Genomic DNA, 21958 nt, shown 5'->3' on the forward strand with positions numbered 1-21958 from the left:
TTATTAAAAAAAATCACTCTGTGGTAATAAAATATACATTAGTTGGTACCGAAAGTGGTTTTATTAAGTGCAAAAAGTAAATAGTGCTAAATGAATGCATCAGCCAGGACTATAATGAGATTTATAGCAAACCTTTCTGAATATCATAAAATGCACATGAAATGTTTCATAATCAAACAATTTAAATTACAGCATATGGAACATCTCTCTCTCAAATCACTTTTTTATGGTAAATATTTATGACAGTTTTAATGCTAATATAATTAATTGCCAAGTTCCACTGTTATTCAGAGTTTATTATCTGAATGTCTATAAACACTGAAGATCAGGCACCTGGGATATTTATAAACAATGCTTGAATTTCAATGGAGATTAAGTTGATCACATTTGATGTAAATTTTGAGCTCTCTATAAATAATATTTTATTTGCAGTGCACTAATGGATCTGTATTCGTATTAAAATGCTAAAAAAATAAAAATTATTTTAGTCCGATAAGCAGAGTCAGGATAAAAACAGTAGTTTTCTGATCAGACCTTAAAACAATGTTCACAAAATTGTGCTTCAATTTAACCAGTGAGTTGTGCGGTATCACACTTAAGGATATATCACATCTTATTACAAAAGTATAAACCTTTCACACTTCCATTACATTTCATTGTAAATCTGCAAATCCAATCACAGACATCTCGGTTAGTACAGATTCATGAAAGTGGATTATAGTGCAGGTGTTTATTGGTAACGGATGAAGGGGACACACAGAATATTGTCAGTAATCGAATTTAAAGGATAACTCCACTTTCCTAATTCAAATATACAATTTTTTTTTTAGAAAATGCTTTATTTAATTTATTATTACCCATGTGCTTACAGACTACTGCTATATATAGTGGTTTACTGTGTATGAATTTTTTTTTCTTTACACTGTAACGGCTAACGTGGGAGGGCTGATTAGCCCCAGCTTCAAAAGAGCGCCCCCCTTCCACATCATAACGCTGGTCTGCCCAACCACTTCAATCATCCCATATGTTCCCCACCAGCACGGATGGCATGAAGAGGCTGTCACTCGCTCAGGAGGAACATTCATACTACAAGGAACAGCATGCTTTTGCTTTTATTTGTAATGTAGAATTGTAGGGATTGTAGTTCTTTACTAGGCACTAAACTACAATGATTGGCGATGTGACAGGAAAGGAATGCTTACAGGACATGAACTTTGAAAAACGCACAGCATTTCTACATAGAAACAGCTGAAAAAATAAAAAAAAGAGGACTGTGGAACATAGATGGATCCACTTGCACACGCTTTTATTAAATATATGGTTTGTTGGAGGATTTTTCCTTGTGTGGAGTTAGCCTTTAAAATATTTCTACAAAAAGATTCTGCAAGTGTTCCAGAAAATAGAAGACAGTTGCTTCTTTCTCTTTCACCAGGTTAACAGTCAGCATTACGGGAGCTGGAACTGACAGTGAAGTGGGAACACCCATCTGTAGTTATGTACAGCGGCATCAGTACGACTGACTGATGAAGAGGTTTTTCAGTAGTGGTCATGGGTGGGATTTCCATAGAAGATTTCAGTTACAGGTTGCATAGATTCATCAAGGGGTATTCACAGTGGACAGATTCATTCCAGTGGCTATACTGCAGGTCAGACTGCCGATGCATTCACAGCATGATCTTGAAGGAGCTGAAAAAAAATGTAAACATAAATTTCTCTTAAACACGATGCTGTAAAGAAGTCAGATATCTTAAGTGTTCTGCTTCACTGCTCTGTTGCAGAAGTCACATAATCACAGGTAAAATACAGAGCTGGTTCCTTACACTTTCATTCCACTACTCTAATATAAGTATTCAAATAAAATAAGACTACAATTATTAAAACACCACAACAAACCATATATATTTCTGTCTCAGGGGGGCTGAAACAGGTGGCAGCCCTGAGAATGTAACTATGCACCAACGTTGAGCACACTGTCTCTCCTTATCATTTTCCTTATATTGTAAGCAAAGCTCTAGCAAGAAAAGTTATCTGATTTTGTTATTATTACAGTTAATGTGTAAGGCACCACAATGCTCCGCAGCACCGGACAGTGGGGAAAATAGATCATATATAAAACACGGACATACAAGGTAGACATGTATACAAAAGGGTAGCGAGGGCCCTGCTCAGGAGAGAGCTTACATGCTAATGGTACAAGGGCACGGCTGATTTATGCTTGCTGTGTATCCATCGTATACAACACTGATGACTATATATTGGCATGGTATAAACACAAATATTATCACTATTAATAAACATGACAAGGGAATCTCGCTTTAAGACATTTACAGAGCTAGTATATTAGGACTATATATATTTTTTAATAAATAAAATTAGGCTTTTATGTTTTTTGTTACTATACCATCCCTCCTGCATTACACTTACAATATCAGCACGTGATTGAAGATCATGCCATCAAAACAAATGAAGATATGAAAAAAATGCATAAATATGCATGTACACGGGTTACCTCATCTCTTATACAGGACTACAGTCATGGCCAAAAGTTTTGGGAACGACACAAATATTATTTTTCACAAAGTCTGCTGCCTCAGTTTTTATGATGGTAATTTGCATATACTCCAGAATGTTATAAAGAGACAGATGAATTGCAATTAATTTCAAAGTCCCTCTTTCCCATGAACTTTATCCCAAAAACATTTCCACTGCATTTCAGCCCTGCCCCAAAGGACCAGCTGACATCAATTAGGTCAGTGATTCTCTCGTTAACACAGGTGAGAGTGATGACGAGGACAAGGCTGGAGATCACTCTGTTATACTGATCGAGTCAGAACAACAGGCTGGAAGCTTTAAAAAGGAGGGTGGTGCTTGAAATCATTGTTCTTCTTCTGTTAACCATGATTACCTGCAAAAAGACACGCACAGTCATCATTGCTTTGCACAAAAAGGGCTTCACAGGCAAAGATATTGCTGCTAGCAAGATTGCACCTAAATCAACTATTTATCAAATCATCAAGAACTTCAAGGAGAGGTTCAATAGTTGTGAAGAAGGCTTCAGGGCACCCAAGAACATCCATCAAGCTCCAGGACCGTCTCCTAAAGTTGATTCAGCTGCGGGATCGGGGCAATACTAGTACAGAGCTTGCTCAGAAATGGCAGCAGGCAGGTGTGAGTGCATCTGCACACGCTCAGTGAGGCGAAGACTTTTGGAGGAGGGCCTGGTGTCAAGAAAGCCAGCAAAGAAGCCACTTCTCTCCAGGAAAAAACATCAGGGACAGACGGATATTCTGCAAAAGGTACAGGGATTGGATTTCTGAGGACTGGAGTTATGTAATTTGCTCAGATGAATTCCCTTTCAGATTGTTTGGGGCATCTGGAAAAATGCTTATCCAGAGAAGGAATGGTTAACGCTACCATCAGTCCTGTGTCATGCCAACAGTAAAGTATCCCGAGACCATTCATGTGTGGGGTTGCTCACAATTTTGTCTAAGAACACAGCCATGAATAAAGGATGGCACCAAAACATCCTTCAAGAGCAACTTCTCCCAACCATACAAGAACAGTTTGGCAACGGAAAATGCCTTTTCCAGCATGATGGAGCACCTTGCCATAAAGCAAAAGTGGCTTGGGGTTCAAAACATCAAAATTTTGGGTCCATGGTCAGGAAACTCCCCAGACCTTAATCCCATTGAGAACTTGTCGTCAATCCTCAAGAGGCGGGTGAACAAACAAAAACCCAAAAATTGATGTCAATAAAAGCCTCTGACACTTATGAAATGCTTGTAATGTTACTTCAGTATACCATAGCAACATAGCAAAAAGGTCTAAAAACACTGAAGCAGCAAAGTTTGTTAAAACCAATACTTGTGTCATTCTCAAAACTTTTGGCCATAACTGTACAATTAGAAGGCCAGGTAACCTATCATTTATCCCACATCTCCTCAACAAGGAAAAAAGAAAGATCCATGACATTTGGTGAAAGTCTGCATTATTCTATTAAATTATTTTAAAATCACAAACATAGGAACTAAATATTCTTTAGACTTTAATATTACTTCGTATAAAGTACACCATATTCGAATATAAATAATATAACGAACATGCAGGCAAGCACAGTGAAATCACCACACATTTTCCTCTACAGTTGTTCATGTTTCCCTCAACCCCAACACATTTTCCTTTTCCTATATCCCGGATTGGTCAATGTTGTGGGGGAAAGGAGTGTACAGTTACAGTCTGCACGGTCATAGTAGTGTTCAGCAGTTTTGTGTCACGTCTAGTTTTCAATCAGGTGTTTCAGTAATGCAAACAATCCAAAATTCTGTACATACATTATACAGGACTTACTAATATGGCTCAAATAAGGAAATAATAATATGCATGTTTTGTTTTTACAAATGTGGTATTAAACTGAGCCATAGATCCTAATGCCATCCTCCAAACTTACTCTGAGAACCCGAGTGAAATTGAAGTCAATATGTGGAAGAGCCAGGCCATAAACCAGGGGAAAAGAAGTGAACCCGACATAACCATCCACAGTGTACAAGTGTACTTTTCCCATGCCATAAACTAGACTTCATATCACAGCTTTAAAGAGGAATGTGACTATTCTAAATGGGTCTTTGGGAGACACGCACCTGACAAAGTCGGGGGATCTGGAGATGACATGCTGGAACTCAGAGTGGTTTATTGTGCCGTCCTTATCAATGTCTGACTCTTCCAGGATCTAATACAGAATAAAACATCAATAGGTCTAGTTTTTTGCAAAATACTGTAAAAACTATGTAAAATGTGCCAATACTTCAATAAAGATTTTTTTTTATTAACATAACACAAGACATGTAACTATGTAGAAATTGTGCAAAGATTTGACCATGATTTTATCAGTGTTTCCCAAACCCAGTCCTCAGGGGCCCCTACCAGTGCAGGTTTTCCAGGTGACAAGGGAAATAACTGTTACTCATCCACAGGTGGTATAATGTCTCAGTCAGTAATGAATACACCTGTGCTCCAGCAAGAAGATATAGAAAACATGTACTGCTAGGGGTCACAGAGGACTGGATCTGGGAAACTCTAATCTGTTGCAGAAGCAAAGAAGTGTTAACAAATGTAAAATGGCTGATCTATATGCCCAGTTTTAAATGTTGAATTTAATAGCTCTTAAACTAACACATAACAGTGTTTACAAAATGTACGAGAGCTATTCATACACTCCATTTATCACTATTTGGCAGTGTGAGCTTATTAATCGCCCATCTGAAATTATCCTAAATAATGTTTTAGTCCAAATCCAATGCTAAACTACTTGCATCAGGCAGCTTGATTAATAAAGGCTGCAAAGTGCCAAACTAAAAATCTCCCACCACAGTTCTAGCACCAATTTCACACAGAGCTTTGGACACAATGAAAGTCTGGATAAATAACATTAGTTAGTGGTTGCCATTGCTTGAAGGGAGAATATGCTTCCAGCTACACACTAGCATGTATATTATCCCATCTTGTGTGCAGTATATGGAGATAAGTGTTCTCCGGGGACATGTGTAGATCAGCTCTGTGTTTAAACACACATGCATAATGTAATACTTATGGGTTTGATTACTTTATGCATGTGTGATTAAACAGAGGTGTATCACCACTTTGCACAATCTGCACGTTTGGATTGGGATGAGAAAACCATGATATTTGTTTCTATTTGTTTTATTAATTACATTGTGTATCTTTATTTTTTTTTTGGGCGATTTCCTCTTCACATCACCAGGACGACAAATTCACTTAAAACCACTAAAGATCATTTTTGAACTACACCAACTACTAACACAAGAGACTTTGTAAACACCCCCCCCCCTCCCCCTCCATGTGTGTATGAACTGACGTGCCATCACTCTTCTATGGCACTGGTGCTGGTTATTCATTTGAGGCAAAGTTTGTTTTGTTTTTTTAATAAATTTTTGTTTTTCAAAAGGTAGGTGCTGCCTCTTTGCACCAAGATGACATTAGAAGATGCAGCCAAGGCTAACTAGGCCGGCGTGCTACACTTGTATATCCTTACTGTATTGTACTCTCGCATTCACACCCCTGCCCCGCCTGCTCAGACGCATGCACAATGCAAAGCAGCACATTTTTACGCACTGCAATTAGACTTGCATCAAACTCTGGCTATTTTATAGAACACCGTCATCAACATATCATGTATATTCTCTCAGTCAAAGTGTATTAAATAACTTAATTCCAATATGAAGCCCTGTATGTGCACAAGTTTTGTCAGAGCTATATGGCGATACTGCACACCACATCCACAGAAGGGCAATGTAAGGAATATGGCAGTAACAAACATACAGTATACATTTTCACTGGCTGCTCAGCTCCTGGATGCCACAGAAAATACAACCCTGACATTATACTGATGTTGCTGAAGTATGAAAACAGAAGTCATGTAAGCAGTAGTTGTACAACACGGATGAGTGACGTGGCAGTGATAGCCCCATAATAACCCTGAACTCACATTTGCAATAAGCTGCTTCATCTCGCTGCTACTTAGCTTGGTGTCTTCTTCCAAGCCTGTCAAATGATTCACCAGTGTCTCCAAATCAGTTTCATTCAGGGCACCGTCACCATCAAAATCTGTAAAGAGGTTTGTTAGTCACTATATCGCTTAAAGCCAAAGTATATTTTACTTTTAGGATACGTCCCTCCTCAGCACCATAAGTAATGACAAAATAAGGGCTAGACATAATAGTATTGCCTTTGGCATATTTTGGGATCATTGCTCTATTAATTCTAGTACCTTGAAACAAAATGTGCAAGTTAAATTTTTTATTCCTTATGTCTTCATGATTTTGTTTATGCTGAACGTGCTGGTACATTTATTTACCTCACTAATTGCTATCTCTGGCAAAATCAAGGCATCTCAGCTCTGGTCCATGCACCCAACAGGTTATTATGTTAGGAATTACCGTATTTCCCCATGTATAAGACGCACCTTTTGCCCAAAAATTTTGGGTCTAAAAAGTGGGTGCATCTTATACAGTGCCAGCGCTATTTACCTCCCTCCAGAATGAAGAAGAAGAAGACCCCTGTTGGACTACCACCACTTACTACCCCCACCCACAGTGGAATAACGGAACAATGATCCCACCACTCTCCGCCTACGGTGACATGGATCCGTTACCGAAGAGTACCCAATACAATCTATAAATACTACTTAATCTAACTGTTTCCTCTCCCACGCACCTTTTCGGGTCTCTGCGGTGTGTCAATCACGGCACCTGAGCGCTGATCGCGGAGTGAGGATAAGAGACAGGAGTCGCCGCCCCGCCACTGCCACCTCACAGGAAGCGAAGGGATTTACATGGCCTGGGTCCTACATGGTGGTGTCCGCTCTACTGCCTGCAATTCGTCCAAGACAAGTATGAGCGTTCACTCACCCCGGTACTTGTACCCGCAGAATCGATCAGCTCACTCTGTGAACAAACTCCTATTTTGTTTCCTAGTTTCAGTATTCTAATAGAACAAAGGTCCCTCAGGCGCCTACCGCTCGGTGTGTTCAGCGAGGGAGAGCTTTGCACTGCCTACACAAGATGCGAATGAGCTTGGGAAGGTGAGCTTACAACACAGCAACTCTCGGGAATAACTTTGTGTAATACATCTTTTTTCAAATTTTGGGCCCCAAAATTAAGGTGCGTCTTATACATGGGTGCGTCTTATACTTGGGGAAATACGGTACTTCATCATAAACATGTGAATTAACATTTTCCTAGACTCACAACCTGTGACACATGTACCCTAAGGGTTACCTCAGATGTATTCCAAGGGGGTTCAGACTGCTACATAGAGCCCAAAATAACATTACATTTATTAGTAAAGAATAAAATGCAAAACAAAAATAATATCAATAACATTTAAAAGCAAAATAAGTCATTAGATATAAATGTACTTAAATTACAGAGTACTTTTATTAAATTCAAACACAATACGGTGTACTTCGTATAAGCAAACTCACTTTTTGGGTACATTTACAGTCATATGGGGAGACAGATATTAAATAGTTATGACACTATTTGACTGGGTTACAACCAGCCCACCTGTTCCCGCAGTAAGAACACCTTCAACAATGGCCTGATGGGGTACATGAGGACCAGAGATGAGAAACTCTAATCAATAACAGAGTTTCTTAAACTTCTTCTCAAGTACCCAAATGTCACAAGAAAGTGGTGCTGGGCAATAATAACAGATAAGCCTGACTGGTACCCTCTCAGCAAGAAGACTGCCAGCGGCACATCCCCCGTTTTAAAATGTAGCCATTTGGTTGATGTATTTTGTACGGATATTGGGCCTCATGTTGACTTGGCTCTATGTCTTTTTTTATTAGGGTACAATACACATTTTCGTACATAACCAGCACACCATGAATGCACTGCATCTTACATTTGTGACTCCTTATGACTGTGGAGGCTGAACAGTGGAGGGATGAGAAGGGCAAGCAGAGGTTGAGTACCGTAAGGGTGTGTTCACGTAATGGTTACTCAGGTAGACCTGTATGTAGACATATAGGCATCTGTCAGGAGCCACATCTGTTGTGGGTGCAAGAGGGCTGCCGTAACCATTATTATGATCATGATCTGCAGCACTAACTAGCAGTTTTTGATTGGATGTCTGCGGATTTATCGTGGTATCCTGAGCAAGTGAAATTCAACAGCAGATTTAAATAAGTAGCTGGGGATTGCAGCTCTTGCTGAACTGTTGTGAACTGAGGAAACGGAAAAGACCTCATGGAATTTAGCGAAGCACCTTCTTCAATACAACAAACTTTGTGGGTCTATGCATCATATGTGTCCGCTAAAAGCGGAGTGACATTGAGCTGAACCACTGTCTTGCCTGCACATTCCAAGCAAAAGCAACTCTCTACCCACTGGACACTGTGCCCCAGGGATTGGCTCAGGGGATATATATCTGTACAGCTATGTATTCCCCTTTATTGTTAGGTTACATGGTTAAAGAATGATGGTGTAATTATTCTTAAAAGAGTTATAGCTCTGCTGGTGAACTTTGTTCAATAAACTTTACATTCCCCATTCAGATATTTGTCTGGATACATAGATCATTATCCAAGTTAATAGTACTGGGGGTGGGGAATAGGCTGAAATGTAAGCCTGGAATTGTTGATCTGCTTCACAGGTCATTAAACGGGTAACTCCGTGTAGTTTTTTCCCGTTTGGCAAGGGTAACTAGCCAGTCAGTAGGTGCTGTGGTATTGTGAAACCCTAATAGATCATTTTTATGGGAATACACAGGTACTAATTAACTGAACCAGTAACTGACCCACGTCACAAAAAGAAAACATGATTTGTTGGGATACTTCAGGACTACAGTAAAGGGACTAGTAAGCAAATAAAATGTTTTCATATAAATCCCTACTCCCCTGGATGTGCATGGATTTGCTCATAAATCAGTTTCTCTACTAGCAGCCTGCCCCATGTTCAGCTCATTGGCCGACAGTTTTCACAACCTGTCCCTCTTCTAGTCTATATGGCAAAGGGTTAGGTGGAGCAAAGCGAGGCACCAATGCTGCAGAACTGCGGTCATGGATGTAGTAGAAGCCACAGGGTTAGTAAAGTGTGCTGCTGCCATTGTATTCTGTGACAGCCCCTCTGGTCTTTACACCGAAAGAGTGGTTGGTAGCAAAGAGAGTCAAGCAGTGTAAGCGCAATCTAAAAAAGCTAAATGAGCAGACTATGATGTAGGCTGTGCGTGGATAAATTATGTTTATCCTGCTGGGCTTCTAATAGAAGGAATTAAAAAAATAATTTTACACATATCTATAATGGTACTTTAAAAATTCTAGACCAAGAATGGCACAAACATGGGACCACCAACATTCTGCTAGTCAGTCATTCCCAACTCCAGTCCTCATGGACCCCTAACAGTGCATGTTTTCCATAGCTCTTTGCTGGAGCACAGGTGTATTCATTACTGACTGACACATTTTGAAAGATCCACAGGTGGTACCTGGAAAACCTGCACTGTTAGGGGTCCCTGAGGACTGAAGTTGGGAAAGTGTGCTAGTTGAATGGGATAAACTGAACATTCTATAGATTGCCAATTGGGTTGAAGGAGGATTTAACCCAATAGATGTATTTATTTATAGGACGTACCAAAAATCCGGAAGGCGTACTGAGATTTAATTTCAAGAGTAGCAGATTCGCTAAAAGCACTTAGCATGTCAAGGAAATCCTCAAATGACATGCTGTCATCAGCTTGTTCTGAAGTAGAGAAGACTTGACAGATTCTGTGCTTAAAGGGGTTTGCCTGTGAGGAATAAAGCACATGACTTAAAACTGGTTATCTAGCAATTCAATTGAATTGCAGAATAAGCCAACAATTTACTGAGATAACAAAAGACTATTGCCACCAAAACGTGGTAAAGGTATATACATTTCAAACAGAATGCAAGTGAACACAGCGCCTCTTTCAATCAGGAGTCCAAATATCTCTGAAAGATTATTTCCTTTCCAATGAATCTCTAGGTAGTCACTTGTCACCAACTGATCTATTTAATTGAAATGAATGATACGTTTTATTTTGTTAACAGCGCTGCTTATCTTTACCATGGCCCCCAATAACAAAGCTTTCAAAATAAAATGGGCTACAATAGCCAGGCAGCATCTCTCTCCAGCTATTGCAGAACTGCAGGTAGTGAGGTGCCAGCCTTTGGAGGGACGAGTGCCAGTAAGCCCAGACATAAAAAAGGGATATCATTTGCCTGGTCCAACACGTTGTTTTTTTTTACATAATTAGCTAGAGCAGTGGTTTCCAAACTGTTTGTCATGGCTCCCTGGGTTGCCACTGCAATCTCACAGGGGTGCCACGGCCATAGCCGGTGGTAAGCAAGGCCGGGGACTACTTGGTAATTATTTTGGCTTAGGGGTGCCTTGAAAAAATTATTCAGACCCTAAGGGGGCCTCGAACTGAGAAAGTTTGGTATCCACTGAGCTAGACTGATTATCTTTGTTTTAGTAATTAAAAAGTAATTGAATAAAGCTTAACTGCAATCAGGGAGTGTGAAAATAATGCAGCCGAGTGGTTTTTTTGCCCTCTTTTGGCTCAACACAGTTAGAATTTAGAATAGCTTGAACTTTTTTTCCCCCAACATCACCGATTATGTAGCAGCCAAAAATTAAGTAGGAAATACCAGACCCCATATAATGGATTATTTGTATGTTTTGCAATTCTAGACATGTATTATTGGCATGTCTGCACAGATTCCATGTGAGAAATTGGGTTTATGTTACACCCCAAAAAGAATATTGCCATTCTAATATAATTATAAAATTAGACATTCATACAGGTTACTTGTAAATTCTACTGACAAGAATACATAGAACAGGAAAAGAAATAGAGAAAAAAACTACTAAAGTCAATTTAGTACAATAAATTACATAGCATAATAAATACAAATGAACATAAAATAATAAACAAATGTAAATAGGAAGCAAAACAAATTAAGTAATGTAACAATGAGAAAATAAAGACATGGGCGCAGACTGTAGCATCTGAAGAATACCCTGTTATTATATACAAGTTAACCCGTGCATGATACTCATGCATTCTAGTCAAATCAAGCTACTTAAGGTGTTAAAAAGGTTCTTGTCACGCATTTGGGCCTAGCCCAGGCCTCCTCAGGGGAAGAGCGTTACTTCCCGACGCAAGCGCCCTTTTTTAACGTGGTTTTGTCCACGTCACCACCTCATCATTTTTCTCCATCACCTCATCCTTCATCTTCATTGCCACATCCTTCGTCAAGCTACTTAAGGTGTTACAAACTCCCCACTGTCACCCCCGGCAACCACCAACCACTCCCAACTGTCACTTCTCCTTCAAGAAATATATAGGTCAGTGTATAACTCTGCCCAGCAGGTGGCGCTGCAGCTTGGTTTTTGTTTTTTTTACACACACGCCACTAGGCATTTATATAGTAGATAAGCCCATGTGGCATATAAAAATGCTCTTAAAATAAGTGAAAAATATCTCATTGTTACACCTACCATTTCCTGTGGAATTATTAGAAAGACAATAAAGATATATTTTTTAAAAAATCATTTTTAGTGTAATGGTGATGAACTAATCTTTTTTTATTGGTTATAGCTTCAAAAAATAGATTTAATTCAGATACCCCAATTATTCTACATTTGGATACATTTTTCAAATTTGCAATTAACTGTCCAAATATTTCTTCCATTTTCCCCAGTGTCAATGAACATTAATTAATCAATGTTTATTATTTGTGCAATTAGAGACTTTATTTTATTGCTGGGTTATCGACGCTTAATAGTACTGTTTCTAGTGTAGGTCTGGATTCCTCTTCTGCTATAAAGTGAATGTGGTGTTGTATTTTTCTTCAAAAAGGTACCTAAATAAGTAGCATGTTTACTATTTAACACAGCGGAAAGTAGTCAGGAAAATTCTTTTTTTTAAAGTTTCTGGTGTTTTATATGAGCAAGTGACAATTTTGTAACAAAGATCTTTAAATTTTCAACAAGAGCAAATAAATTAACCTGCATTACAGGACATTGAAAAGAGTCATCAGCAAGAGAGACATGAAGTTATTTTTGACATTTATTTACAAATATGGCATATTCAATCAGACCAAGGGGTATATTTACTAAACTACGGGTTTGAAAAAGTGGAGATGTTGCCTATAGCAACCAATCAGATTCTAGCTGTCATTTTGTAGAACGTACTAAATAAATAACTAGAATCTGATTGGTTGCTATAGGTAACATCTTCACTTTTGCAAACTCGCAGTTTAGTAAAAAAACCACCAAGAGGTTTATAGAAACCATGTGCAGTTGGTTGTCTCATTTTTTTCTTTTTCACTTTGAGTTCCTTAACTAGATTTGAATTAATAAATTATTTAGTTGTACTGATATGAAGTTAAATTGTTAATATCCGTCTCAAAAGTGAAAAGTTTTAATTTTCAGAATGTAACCCAAAACCACTGCTTGGTTTATTACATTTTACATAATATATTAAGAGATATGTAATACCAGTCACTATAATAAATCATACAAAAAACAAATCATATATAAAAACAGAACAAGTACATATGAGAGCAGAAACAGATGGTAGGGAAAGGCTATAGTGAAGAGGTGTATTTTAAGGGAGCATTTCAAAAATTGAAGATTGGAGGAGTGTCTGGTAGATGGGGTAGGGATTTCTATAATTAGGGAGCAGCAAAGGAGAAATATCAGAGGCGAACTTGATAGGTAGTTATCAGAGGAGACAATGTGCAGGTAGTAGGCAGATCTAAGAGGGCAAGAGGGAGAGTATATCGTGACAAGGTCAGATGTATGAGCGGAAGGTGTTGGTTAGGCAGTTTTAGTTGAGGATAAGTAGTTTAAATTGAGCTCTAGAGGATATGGGAAGATAGTGCAGGGATTTGCAGAGTGGTGAGGCGGATGTGGAGCAGTGAGAGAGGAAGATGAGCATTGCCATGGACTTTAGGACAACAATCTTTATGGAAGGAGAGGTGGAGGGTAGGTACTATGTTTTATTCTGAAGTGATCCTTTGGATGGTGCTTCTGGCACAAGTGTTGAAGCTCTGCTTGTCCTCAGTGAATGGGATACAACACTTGTGCCAGAAGCACCGTCCACTGGATCACTTCTAAATAAAATATAGTGCCTCCCTCCATCTCCATGAAGATTGCTATTCCCAATATCAGGAAAACCGCAACGATACAGGATTTTGCGTTGTTGCAGCATAGTAGTGATTTAATTAAATTTCCTGTATGACACAATGTTTTTATTAAATAGATCTCACTTTTGGTTAATAAAACCTAAAAAACAGATCCCCTTTACAATCTCCCACGGCGCTAACAGTCCACTTTTATGTATACTAAGTAAATCTATATGTAATAAAATTACACACAGGCAATATCCTGCAGCTCAAACCACAACTCATCAAATCGTGCAAAAATCAAAGATAGAAAATATGATTAGCACTGGATATAGCCTGTACTATGATGTGACATTCAATGTTCTAATTATATTTAGAACATTGAATGTCACATCATAACGGATGCAGTTCTGACACGTGTTTATGATTTGGCTATAATTGTTTTTGCCAATCAATTGAGTACAGGCTATATCCAGCGCTGAGCATATTGTCTATCTTCACTTTTGGTTAATGTCTTGTCTTTCAGAATATAACTATGTAAGCAGCATAATACATCACTACGCATGTCTGCTACAGTATACTCTGTGTGCTCTGCTAATCCTCTGTGCTCAAGATACTAACAATTGAGAAATATATTTCCTTCTTTTGTGTACTTTCCAGAATTGTCTCGTTTGCAAATTATTTTGTTGTTCTTTTATTGCGTTAAGCAGGAAAACTGCATGTGTTGCTAACAGATTGGAATTTTCATGTACTCTGTCTGCCTAATGTCTCCTCTCAGCTCATCAATATTTCCTTAGTAGTGAGTGGAGACAGAAGTTCCTTTAAGTGCTGTTTTGTAGGTAAATATAGTCTATTACAGATTTGTACTTATTCTCCCTAGAAGTCAGACTTCTGTTTGCATTTCATTTCACGCCGTTGCTTCATCGTGGATTCTTGTCCCTGTTCGGCGTGACTGTTCTTATTTAGTTTTTCTTTCTTTTTCTGTTTATTTGATTTGCCAGGTTTTAGAGTGCTCCTGACGTTCTATTATGTCTGCCTATTCCACATCTAGGTAAAGGTTCTATAATCAACAGAGCTTGTCCGACCTGCGAGTATCCACGCTGTATTTACTCCCACAACCCCCCCCTTATAGCAACTTTTTACACAGATTAAACTACAATTCAATATTACAGTCATGACCAAAGTTTTGAGAATGACACAAATATTATTTTCCACAAAGTCTGCTGTTTTTATGATGGCAATTTGCATATACTCCAGAATGTCATGAAGTGTGATCAGATGAATTGCAATAAATTTCAATGTCTCTCTTTGCCGTGACAATGAACTTTATCACAAAAACAACAATTGCACTGCTGATTGAGTTAGAATAACAGAATGGAAGCTTTAAAAGGAGGGTGGTGCTTGAAATCATTGTTCTTCCTCTGTTATCCATGGTTACCTGCAAGGAAATTGTGCAGTCATCATTGCTTTGTACAAAAAGGGCTTCACAGGCAAGGATATTGCTGCTAGTAAGATTGCATCTAAATCAACCATTTAACGGATCTTTAAGAACTTCAAGGAGAGAGGTTCAATAGTTGTGAAGAAGGCTTCAAGGCACCCAAGAACGTCTAGCAAATGCCAGGACTGTCTCCTAAATTTGATTCAGCTGCGGGATCGGGGCACCACCAGTGCAGAGCTTGCTCATGAATGGCAGCAGGCAGGTGTGAGTGCATCTGCATTCACAGTGAGGCAACGACTTTTGGAGGATGGCCTGGTGTCAAGAAGGCCAGCAAAGAAGCCACTTATCTCCAGGAAAAACATCAGGGACAGAGTGATATTCTGCAAAAGGTACAGGGATTGGACTGCTGAGGACTGGGGAAAATTAATTTTCTCTGTTGAATCCCCTTTCAGATTGTTTGAGGCATCTGGAAAAACGCTTGTCCAGAGAAGGAAAGGTGAGCGCTACCATCAGTCCTGTGTCATGCCAACAGTAAAGCATCCCGAGACCATTCAAGCGTGGGGTTGCTTCTCAGCCAAGAGAGTGGGCTCACTCACAATTTAGCCTAAGAACACAGCCATGAATAAAGAATGGTACCAAAACATCCTCCAAGAGCAACTTCTCCCAATCATCCAAGAACAGTTTGGTGATGAACAATGCCTTTTCCAGTATGATGGAGCACCTTTTCCATAAGGAAAAAAAAAGGGGAAAACCAAGTGGCTCGGGGGTCAAAATATCGACCTTTTGGGTCCATGGCCAGGAAATTCCCCAGACCATAATCCCATTGAGAACTTGTCGTCAATCCTCAAGAGGCGGGTAAACAAACAAAAACCAACTAACTCTGACAAACTCCAAGCATTGATTAGGCAAGAATGTGCGGCCATCAGTCAGTATGTGCCCCAGAAGTTGATTGACAGCATGCCAGGGCGAGTTGCAGAGGTCTTCAAAAAGAAGGGTCAACACTGCAAATATTGTCAATAAAAGCCTTTGACACTTAAGAAAGGTTTGTAATTTTACTTCAGTATACCATAGCAACATCTGACAAAAAAGGTCTAAAAACACTGAAGTAGCAAACTTTGTGAAAACCAATATTTGTGTCATTCTCAAAACTTTTGGCTATGACTGTATACTTTCTATAGAATAAATGATAAGAAAAGAAAATCAGGGAATCGTTACCAGATCAGACTGTGGGTTTTCACTTTAAAACAAAGCACAATTACCTTTAATTCAGGCAAAGTCAGAAACTTCTCCTTTGGTAACCTGACAGATTCAATGTTGGTTCTGTTTTCTTTCCCTATAAGATCACTGAATCTTTTATGAGCACTGTAGAATGAAGAGGAAACAATGGATTTCATTATCAAGAAAGTATTCATTCTCAGCATTTGCAGTTAAAGATCCTGCTGATAGACAAGAGAGACTTCCTTTTGTGGTTCTTTAACACAAACAAACTGCCAACATAGCCAATATAATAGTTGTATGTATTCGTATTTTATATAAACCTTTGAAAAGCATATCATTCAAAAACACTTTACTACTGGCAAAGTGGGCAATTGACCTGCAGAGATTTAATTGTATGCAGAACCAAGTGCTAATTAATATTGATGATAACAAAAAAAGAAAATAAGTTTAAAAGGTTTCTGCAAACTAATTCTCAGAACTTCTTAATAAATGCTTTGACCGCCCCCAGATAACAGATAGGTCTGGACTTTGCATTAATGAACAGATTTCTGTACAATGAGTTTCCGGGTAGGATATTATACATGCATATAGAGTACACATGGAACACACTCTTTAACAATCAGAAACAGACTTTGTACATTACATGAACACAGTTACCTGCATCATTAATGGAAAATAAAACTAAATAAGTAAGATATTACAGTCATACAAATAAAACATATGACCACACCTTGCACTCTCCAAACAATAGCGTCCATAGAACACTAGAATTTGGATAAATTAACAGTGGCTTATAACTAAACAAAAACAAATGTATGCTCATATGAGATATACTCTTCTATATAATATAGGCTATAACTAAATCTGTGAGCAGTTACATATTCATGAAAAAAAAAAAAAGAATGGCAGATAGACAGGTTTAACATTTGTCAATGATCTACAAGGTGACAGTCATGGTATGCGATTTATTATTCTACTGCACTATACTATAGCTCAAGGTGTCAAACTTTTGGGGGTATAGTTACTAAACTGCAGGTCTGAAAAAGTGGAGATGCTGCCTATAGCAACCAATCAGATTCTAGTTATCATTTATTTAGTACATTCTACAAAATGACAGCTAGAATCTGATTGGTTGCTATAGGCAACATCACCCTTTTTTCAAACCCGCAGTTTAGTAAATATACCTCTTAATGTTCATGACATAGTTAGAAAATAACTCAATGAAACTAAAAACCAAGTATGCAATGGGCGAACACATAACAGGAGCAAGTGGGTATATTTTGAGGCAAGCAGAGATGTTGGAAGGCAGTTTTGGGGGTTTATCCTGAAAATGTTAATAATGAGATCCAAAAGACAGAAGAGGGAGAAAGGGTATTTAGGCCTTTCCAAGCCAAATCATCACAAAAAAAGTAACTATTCAAATCAGATTTTCGTGAAAAGTGAGGCAAATTATGACTCCAAGACAACTGTTTGACTTGGTAAAGGACAATATCAACAATATGAACTTTGTATGTGTGTGGTTAGCACCTCTGCCTTACAGCACTGGGGTCATGAGTTCAGTTCCCGACCATGGCCTTATCTGTGAGGAGTTTGTATGTTCTCCCAGTGTTTGCGTGGGTTTCCTCCGGGTGCTCCGGTTTCCTCCCACACTCCAAAAACATACTGGTAGGTTAATTGGCTGCTAACAAATTGAACCTAGTCTGTGTGTGTGTGTGTGTGTGTGTGTGTGTGTGTGTGTGTGTGTGTGTGTGTGTGTGTGTGTGTGTTAGGGAATTTAGACTGTAAGCCCCAATGGTGCAGGGACTGATGTGAGTGAGTTCTCTGTACAGCGCTGCGGAATTAGTGGCGCTATATAAATAAATGGTGATGATGATGATGTGTTTCAAAAATAAATAATGGAGAATGAAAGGTTGCTACATAACGGACATGAGGAAGCAAGACGAGTAACTGGAACTCAAACATTTCATGCTTTTATACCAGGAACACGAATTAGCTTTATAATGAAAAGGTTTTCTACCGACTCATCCAGTGAAGTGAAGGAAACAAATACTTCATATAAAACATTGCCTTTGGAAGAAATAAAAGGTTTTGTGACTTGCGTCTATAGTGATGCTTGGTGGTTAGTTTGTGTCATGAATATGAATGAAACATCACAAGACGTTTTAATCAGTTTTGTACATCCCAATGCTCAATCACCCTCATATGTGTACCCTCATCAGCCAGACATTTTATCATTCCAAGAGAACAAGTTCTCACTGAGGTTCATCCTCGGACTGCAACTGAACAAATCTACACACTACCTGCTGTGGGCACCCAAAACACAGAAAAAGCATTGCTGAGGAGAGACGGCAATGATATGTAAGTTTTCCTCAACATTGTATGGTAGAGAAATCTCGTAATCACGTGTTAAGATATTTCATTGATTGTGATATCCACAATTTTCAGATTTGTTTTACTCCTGTTCCCAAAGGCTTCCCAAAATAAAACTTATACGAAAGAGAGATTGTATTTAACTGAATAACATACTTTAAGTACAAAAAAGAAACATACTTTTTAGATATTCAAGGTCAAAGGTCACATCAAGTGACCTTGAAATATAGAAGTCAATATTTAAATATAAAACTATTTTTTATGAAAACTAAGGTCCCTTAGCTTTAAAACAAAACCAAACTGAAAGTTTATCACAATTAGAAGCAAAGTTATGATTCGTTTCAGTTGACCTTGCAAGCATAAATGTTTAATTTTTCGTCATGTTTGCAACCTTGTTGGATGAACACTGTACCACTGAGGGCTAACATTTTACATATGAATATTACTTTATGTCGTCTACCATCCTACCAAATTTCACAAAAATTTTGAGATGTTCGGGTTGGAAGCTGTGATGATTTGGCATGAAATGACCCATTTGTTAAATGAGGGACAAGAGGGGAGGGGGGATAATTGTGATCTAATTTGATCCAATGATAGCTGGTCACTTTTTTGTAATATTTTCATGAGCAAATCAATGCTCAAATCCACAAGCTCGGTGCTTTTACACAAATAACAGGTTACTTGTAATATTGCTAGTAATGGGGGGTATATAGTTCTCAAAGTGCGACATATCACTGGTTACCATTTATACAAATATTTATAAAAGTTTATCCACATAAGGACTTATTCACATATGGCACATGAAGAGCATTATACATGAACCATTGTCAGACTGCACAGCTCACAGAGAATACACAAGGCAGACTGCACTTAAACCACAATGCATGTATAGAACAGTTCAGCCTGAGATCTAAGATCCCTTGAAGTTACTTGGTTACTGGATACAACAAACAAGTGAAAACTAGATCCCTGTAAACAGTACATGTATAAAGGAGGAATTCTGATTTCATCACTGCAGTGTTTGATAGTGGGGCTGAAAAGCCCTAAGAACCAGGAAGTAAATGCACCTAAAAATGACTGCTACTGCAGTGCCTCACTTTTAGAAATCATTAACACCGAGGTCAATGGATGCACAACTTCTCAAATTAAATGATCCTGCTGAATCCTACATTTAACTAAATGAGACTTCTGAAATGCTTATAGTTTACTTCACACAAAAGGGATATGAATGTATCAATGAATGGCTGCATTATATCCTTATAAAACAAGCAAAGTGAGGACATGATGTTAGAATTCATTAGAAACACTAGCTTATCATAACACTGCAAAGCAGGATTACATCGGAAGTCATATTGGAGGTCCAGATAAAAAATACAGTGGACTATTGTACGGTTAGTGTTACTCAAACTATATCAGAATGAAAGAAGCACTGGATACCAATATTTTTTTTTATGGTAGCCAAGAATTAGGATACTCAGGCCTTTTTTGGCTAAGCTTGATAGTAAGAAAAATATTTAAAAATATGAACTTGGATTATTCCTACAATTTCACATAACACATATTTGCTTTTGCTTATGGGGGATGTTATGCACAAAGGCTTTGGCTAGGTACACATTACAGGTTTTTTACCCGATCATCATGCCAATCACACGATAAACAACTGTTAGGCCCGATATAGTGTGTGCGCTCCCACAATCATGTTTTATCGTACCAAAGCACATTGTATCATTTCATGTGATTTTATAACTAGACAAAAAATCTCTATAAACCATGGAACGATGCCATGAAAATTCTGAAGTGTGTATGCAGTCAGGACCAGCAGTGTAGGCAGATCTCTGTAGTTTACGGAGTCACAATCTTTTCAGCTGATGGTTATGACAGATAAAGAGCACAGATCTGAAGGGAAATCATGTAATATTGTACGCATAAATCGGCATGCTGATCGTGACTTTCAGACGTTCGAAAAAGCACTAAAGACATTGCATCGAGAGAAATTTTCTGTAGTGTGTACCCAGCTTTTGATAAAACACATGAAAGCAATCCTCTATTTCATTTCCATAAGAATTAACTTTAGAGGAAATCAAAGATAAAGTGCATAGTATATAAGGACACTTACAGTAGGATTTCCTGTTTTGTGAGATATGTCAGCTCCTAAAAAAAACAAAAAAACATTAAATCAGTTACTTAAATATTCCTGCACATGTGAAATAAAGCATCAGAATGAAAATAGGCCAAGAAAACAATAGTTACATTAATACATCCTATGCAGTACAGATCACCTCAATACAATTTGAGTATTCCTAACAAGCAAACACTTTGACTACAACTTCCTGATCACCATGCAAAATGATCACTGTGATAAATTACCTTACATAGACTTAAGATTGGTCAAGTTTCAACAAAATACAAATTATTTGATGATTAAAATAATTACAAATGATCGTGATTATATTGTGCGTTTAACCAATAACCAACTTAAGCTAGAGATTATACCAATGTTTCCAAAATATATAGATGTGACATATAACTTATTAGCACATTTTACTGCATGTATCACCTTGCTGACAGTTACAGGAAACAATACTGTACACCTTCAACATCTGCTGCACATGACATATTACCATCAGCCTGTCAATGAGGAAGCGCGCGCACACATATATATATATATATATATATATATATATATATATATATATATATATACATATATATTTAGGATTATATGCAGAGCCCAGTACTTTAGTCCCTGTCCCTACTACCATTATGTACAGTAATGTTGCTCCTCTGTCCCCAGCATAGCAGGTACTACTAATGTCCGGATATTACAGTACCTGATACTCGTTGAGGAGTTGTTTGGACAGCTGGCTGGGAGCTCCCCCCATCTTACAGACGTGTTACCCCTCTCAGACCCCGACACCAACTTCTCCCCGAAACTCCAACAACTTTCTCTCCCCGACAGCAGAACGAGCTCTGAGCTTCCGCAAATTACGTCATCGCCTCCCAGGGCAACGGCTAATTTGCATATGGCCCTAATGATATGCAGTATGAACTCGTGTTTACGTTATACGTGGGAGTGGCCAGTGGTGCTAGCTGTGGGATGGGCGGAGCCGCAGCACACTGGCCCTAATGATATGTAGTATGTACTCGTTCTTACGTGGGCGTGGCCAGTGGTGCTAGGTGCTGGATGGGCGGAGCCGCAGCGCACTGGCCCTAATGATATGTAGTATGTACTCGTTCTTACGTGGGCGTGGCCAGTGGTG

The 21958-nt window shown here is 38.5% G+C and overlaps 1 protein-coding gene across 1 annotated transcript; it reads right to left on the reverse strand.

Annotated features, from left to right (window-relative positions):
- Nucleotides 1-42: 42 nt before the first annotated feature.
- On the reverse strand, nucleotides 43-21790 carry CIB1 (calcium and integrin binding 1). The gene is made up of 7 exons (XM_075207810.1): nucleotides 21530-21790; nucleotides 20815-20849; nucleotides 16370-16472; nucleotides 10152-10305; nucleotides 6503-6621; nucleotides 4638-4726; nucleotides 43-1686 (listed from the first exon to the last, which is right to left on the reverse strand). The coding sequence occupies exons 1-7, from the start codon at nucleotides 21578-21580 to the stop codon at nucleotides 1665-1667; spliced, it is 573 nt and encodes a 190-aa protein (XP_075063911.1). The 5' UTR covers nucleotides 21581-21790; the 3' UTR covers nucleotides 43-1664.
- Nucleotides 21791-21958: the final 168 nt, after the last annotated feature.

Source organism: Mixophyes fleayi, chromosome 4 (genome assembly GCF_038048845.1).
Source record: "Mixophyes fleayi isolate aMixFle1 chromosome 4, aMixFle1.hap1, whole genome shotgun sequence".
NCBI classification, from domain to species: domain Eukaryota; kingdom Metazoa; phylum Chordata; class Amphibia; order Anura; family Limnodynastidae; genus Mixophyes; species Mixophyes fleayi.

Coding starts and splice junctions, on each gene's coding strand:
- CIB1 (XM_075207810.1), bottom strand. CDS start 21,580: ATGGGGGGAGCTCCCAGCCAGCTGTCCAAACAACTCCTCAACGAGTAT. Junction 16,473..20,814: donor ACAAAACAGGAAATCCTACT/GTAAGTGTCCTT, acceptor TTCATTCTACAG/TGCTCATAAAAGATTCAGTG. Junction 4,727..6,502: donor TGAAGCAGCTTATTGCAAAT/GTGAGTTCAGGG, acceptor ATTCTGTATTAG/ATCCTGGAAGAGTCAGACAT.